The sequence below is a fragment of the Nelumbo nucifera genome, chromosome 5, assembly GCF_055504915.1.
Source record: "Nelumbo nucifera cultivar China Antique chromosome 5, China Antique-T2T, whole genome shotgun sequence".
Classification (NCBI taxonomy): Eukaryota; Viridiplantae; Streptophyta; class Magnoliopsida; order Proteales; family Nelumbonaceae; genus Nelumbo; species Nelumbo nucifera.
Genome location: NC_142653.1, coordinates 41,572,893 through 41,577,962, shown reverse-complemented (window position 1 = coordinate 41,577,962; position 5,070 = coordinate 41,572,893). Strand labels below are relative to the sequence as shown.

General features: G+C 35.8%; 1 protein-coding gene across 1 annotated transcript; it reads right to left on the bottom strand.

The window, feature by feature from the left end:
* Positions 1-2,140: 2,140 nt before the first annotated feature.
* Positions 2,141-3,994, bottom strand: LOC148791462 (caffeic acid 3-O-methyltransferase-like). Its single transcript, XM_088887244.1, has 4 exons — positions 3,499-3,994; positions 3,044-3,354; positions 2,862-2,926; positions 2,141-2,559 (listed from the first exon to the last, which is right to left on the bottom strand). The coding sequence occupies exons 1-4, from the start codon at positions 3,921-3,923 to the stop codon at positions 2,263-2,265; spliced, it is 1,098 nt and encodes a 365-aa protein (XP_088743370.1). The 5' UTR covers positions 3,924-3,994; the 3' UTR covers positions 2,141-2,262.
* Between the last annotated feature and the right edge of the window lie 1,076 nt (positions 3,995-5,070).

Sequence of the window (5,070 nt, the reverse complement as noted above, 5' to 3'; positions counted from 1 at the left end):
GATCTATACATTCTAAAGATCCTAAGGAACATAGCCTTGCTAATTTTGCTGAAAAAACCTTTTTTAACCTCAAATCCCAATTTCTAGCATTTCTTCATTTAGAAAATAAAAAATTGAAAAAAAAATAAAAGTTAAGACTAAAATAAAAAATAAGTCAGTTCAGCCATAGACCATAGTGGACTGACTTCATGCCATATGATGCTGTGTCAATGCCCATGGGTCGTGCTTGTATGGTCCATTTTGTCATGTCATGCGATACTAGCCTGTAGGCTTCAAAACCCAAGCCTGGAATGGTCCACTCTAAGAAATAGGCATCTCGGTCCAGCCTGTTAGGTAGGTATTATTTCAGCAATTCCCCTTTCTTATTTTTTCCTAGGCATCTAGAATGGTAAAAGTTGACTTTGGTTTTTGTTCATGCTTAGCATTTGAAAAAGTTTTATAAAGCTTCCACTAATGGTTAGGTATTTTTTCACTATTATGCTGATTTGATGTCTAATGGTGCCTAATTGTCATAAACGATTATAATTATTACCTTTTTCAATTTTACAAACAAATAAAATACAAACATTGAATACAAATGATGAATGAGACTCATCATGGAAGATCTAGGTGGTGATATCTCAACTATCGAAGTGAGTCTTCATGCGCACCGATGCTAATCCAATTGATTTTGTGAATAATTAAGATCACCCAATTGCAAAGATTTTTTTCTCTTGGACATAAGGATTCCTAAAAATTGTATCATCATGATCAATCACATCTATATGTTGGGAAGCTGAAAGTGACACTTTGCCTCCTGAATTTTCACTCGCAACAAAGTCCCTCTTAAACTTTCAAATTCTAACACTTTCCCCCCTCCGTTAACATTCGTTCATGTGTTTGTTAAAAATTTCTAGATCCCCAAATTATCCTTCTTAATTTGTCGGACTATTTTGCCCTTTCTCTTATATATTTGTATACTCTTTACATACATTTCTTTCTTTTTATTCTATCAATCAAATGAGCAAAACAAAAATCAGTTTATCCTCTATTTGAAAACACTTAAAATAATAATTTATTCGAATATGAATTAATTTTAAGTGGTGGGACCCCACAATAAGCGAAAAATAAACACTTATTTATGATCCACAAAATAACGTAAAATAAGTGATTATTTTGATAATAACACTTAAAGAATAAGCCAGAATTGGTTGGCTTTTTTAAGTGCTTGTTCCATTTTAGCTTCGGATTTTAAGTGCTTTAAGCTCACCCAATGTGCCTAATCGTATCCCGTCTTGTCTTATCTTGGATGAGAGAAACATCTTATTTTGGCGAAAAGATGCTCTACCTTGTTTTGATTTTTAAGGACATAATTGAGATTAACCCAGGTAAAATGGTCCACTTGCAGAAGCTTAGACTGAGTTTGGAAAGAGTGTAAATATAAATTTTCACCTTTCATAGTATAAAAACATACAAAATACAAGGTTTTACACTCTACATTTTTGTAATTTCCATCTACTCCTTCCAAACTGAACCTTAGTGATAATTTGTGGGTCGTTCTCAAGTATAAATTGCTTGGTCAATTTTGAAAGGAATGACCGAAATCAGGAAATCCTGAATCTGGAGAGGGAAAGCTTAGCCACAACATGGAAATGAAAATAAATCAGGTCGTGCCGCCTGCGGCCCGGCATGATGGCATATAGGTCACGCTAGGCCTGATACAGTCGTGTGGGTCATGTTGGGCCTGGGGTTTTAGGTCTGCGAGCCAAGCCCACACGGCACAACCAAGCAGGTTGTGTTGCCCGTAGCCCATGTGCTGGCATGGCCCAATTAATTATTTTGGATTATTTTGGATTGGTCCAATTAATGTCTGGGCCGTTTAATAACCTGTTCAAATTTGTTTTGATTATCCAAATTTGGTCCTTTTTCACTTATATTCTTATCTTTTCTCAATGGATCAGATATTGGCTCAATCCACACAAATTGAATTTGGTTTGAATGGGTCCAATCCAAAACTGGTCCATTGACACCCCTAATCATGGGGACTCGGGAGATAGCAGGAAATATGAACATTGTGATCATAGACATGCTTTAGGAACAAGAGAATATATGTCCAGTGTTTTTGGAATTTAGCAAAGATTATACCAGATTGAAGCATGAGTTTTTGGAAAATAAAATATGCACACCATACAGATCAAACTGCATTTCATTCTTATTCGGATGCATAATTTAAAAAAGTCACAAACAAGTTCAAAAGTAAAAAAGAAAAAAAAAAGGAACTAATTATTTGTGGAACTCCATAACCCAAGTATGGTAAGCATTGCAAACAATTTCACAACCAGCAAAGCCCGACTCTATTGCCAAGGCCTCAAACTCCTTTTGTGTCCTCTCTTTTCCTCCAGGGCAATGAGTTAGCACGAATAAATCATGTGTGAAGGCAATATTAGAGCGGTAACTAGCTTCTGGAGCCATTGGAAGAATTGATTCAACAATGATCACTTTTCCTGACTTTGGTAGGGCTTTCCAACAGTTTCTCAAAATCTTTAAGCAATCTTCATCATTCCAGTCATGAAGTATCCACTACAAAAATCACGACAATTAAAATATATATATATATATTTGGAGACATTAAATCACGAAAGAACATATCGAAAATGTACCCTATAATACTGTGGATTTTAATTTCCTAAATACTCTCTGTCTATGTTTTATCACTTCCTTGATTTAAGGACTAAAAGACATTATGACTTTCTTGATTTGTAAACTTTATTTGCTTTAAATGACTTGATACTACAAAGAGATTCTTGGTGAATGTAATTCTCTTCTAGATATCGTGGGACATATCCAGTCTACCCCTCTCTAGACCTAAAAGAAGAACTAACCTTCATAAAAATGGCTTCTCCTTTGGGGACATATTCAAACATATCTCCTCGAACATGTTTCACACCTGTCCCATGGTTACAAATACTTTCTGAGTTTCTGTTAGCTGTTAGAAATTAAAGGAAGTAGAAAAGCTGGGTTTCTCTACTAATAATTATCAAGCCAAGCCAAATAAAATTCTTACCTGGGTAGGATGGTGCTGCTTCTATCACATGAAACAAATCAAAATTGATACCTTTGATTTGAGGATACCTAGATGTAATCATTTTTAGTGTGGTTCCATTCCCACCTCCCACGTCAACCACCTCTTTAAGACCTTCAAATCCCTTGTATGTGTCAAGAATCTTCTTCAAGACTATTGTGGTGTGACATGACATTCCCTTATTAAAGAATTCGTTAAACCTTGAATCTTTCTCACAGTACTGAAATAAGGTCATTCCATGTTCCTTATGGAAAGGAATTCCACCTTCCAATATAGCATCTCCCAGCCGGTACCTGCAAGCAGCGATAAAGTTCAGAGAGAATGTAGTGTTTTTTTTTTCTCCCGGAAATACAGAATGAATGTCACATAACGAGTGATGTTGGTGGTGGAATATTGTGCCCAAATCAGAGATCATAGCTCGGCAAGTAAGATCATACCAGCTATCCACGAGAGACTTTTCTTGTTGCAGTAGAACCAGGGGTCGAAGAGACACTCCGTCCTGGCTGTTGGTGAAAAATTTGCAGACAGGAGCCAAGCCATAACGCCTTTCAACTTGGTCATTGTCCCGTTTGACGAGAGAGCATTTAAGAACAGAGTAGCTCGTCAGTAGAGACAAGACACGGTCGAGCATGGTTGCTGCATCTGGGTTTTCAGTGTGAAGGTGCAAGGCAATCTCTGAAGCTGAGAGGTACGCATCAGGGCCAGCTCTAGATATGATCTCGAACACATCTAGTTCTGTAGTGACTTTCAAGGCCATAGGAAGCACTGAAGCACTTGCCAATTGCATGGCCGCCAATATACAGTTTTCTTCTTCTTTCTCTTCATTTGGGGTTTCAAAGTGATTACTGATGATTAAAGCCATACTCACTGTAGAGAAGAATTAGAAAGAAAGCTACACAGTTAGAATAAAGATAATCCCTCTCTCACCGCTCACAATCTCACAATTTATGAAATATATATAGGCTCGTCCATGATGCTAATGACATGTGATTTTAAGGCGTGATGTGATTTGTAGTTTGATGGCAACCACTACCAGCCATTAGGTAGGCTTCTACTTAGACTTTTGTTATTATTTTTTTTCTTTGGTTAACAGAATTTCACTTTTCACTCCACAGCAACAAAACAACAAAGCAAAGACAAGAAACACCAAAAAAAGAAATCACTTACTAGTACTACTAATTACTTAGACTCAGTTTGGAAAGAGTACAAATACAATTATGTAGTGTAAATTTGTACAAAATATAAGATTTTGTACTCTACATGTATATTTGTATTTGTACACTTTTCAAACTGAGCTTTTGGCTGCTTTTGGTTGCAACACAAAATTGTTTGCATTAGTATAAAAATGCATGGGAGTGCAAATGAAAATAATGCATATTTTGATTTAATTTTGTTTTGCACTTTATTTTATTCAGCTTCACATCTTATTTTACTTTATTTGAACTACAATCAAAGAAAATAAGGTAAATTTTGAAAAAAAAATCAGAATTTTCACCTAAATCATTTGCACTGCTATAACTTTGCATCAATACAAATTTATTTGCCTTGCAACCAAACACCGCCTTAGGAACAGAAACAAAAGTAATCAACTAAAATAGTTTATGAAATAGGACAAAGGGCATGCGTCCAACCACTCATTGAAGAGACCAAACCCCACTGGGCAAGGAGATGAGAAAGCCTATTCAAGTCTCGTTTAACAAAGAACAAAGAAACTAAAAGAACTTGGGCAAGGTTTAGATAGTCAAGTAACAAAAATACTATTTCTGACGCTGCCCTTCCTGTTGTCAACACAAATTTCGTGTTTAAATTTGGAGCACAAAAATTAATGTGCACAAATTCAAAGGAATTTTTTATTTTTTTTGCAAAAATTTAAATGGGATACAAACTCTCTTTTTCTTGGCAAAGAAAAATCCTCTGATTCTCTTGTCTTGGATGAAAGCTGAAATTGCGACTAGAACTTGCAATTGTGAGAAACAAGCAACGCCCAACCTTGTGTCAATGAAAATTTA

Bases quoted from the DNA above. Each gene is read 5' to 3' on its own strand.
- LOC148791462 (XM_088887244.1), bottom strand. From the start codon at position 3,923: ATGGCTTTAATCATCAGTAATCACTTTGAAACCCCAAATGAAGAGAAA. The intron at 3,355-3,498 runs GTATGATCTTAC...CGCTGCTTGCAG, and splicing joins AAGTCTCTCGTGGATAGCTG to GTACCGGCTGGGAGATGCTA. The intron at 2,560-2,861 runs GTTAGTTCTTCT...TGATTTTTGTAG, and splicing joins GAGAAGCCATTTTTATGAAG to TGGATACTTCATGACTGGAA.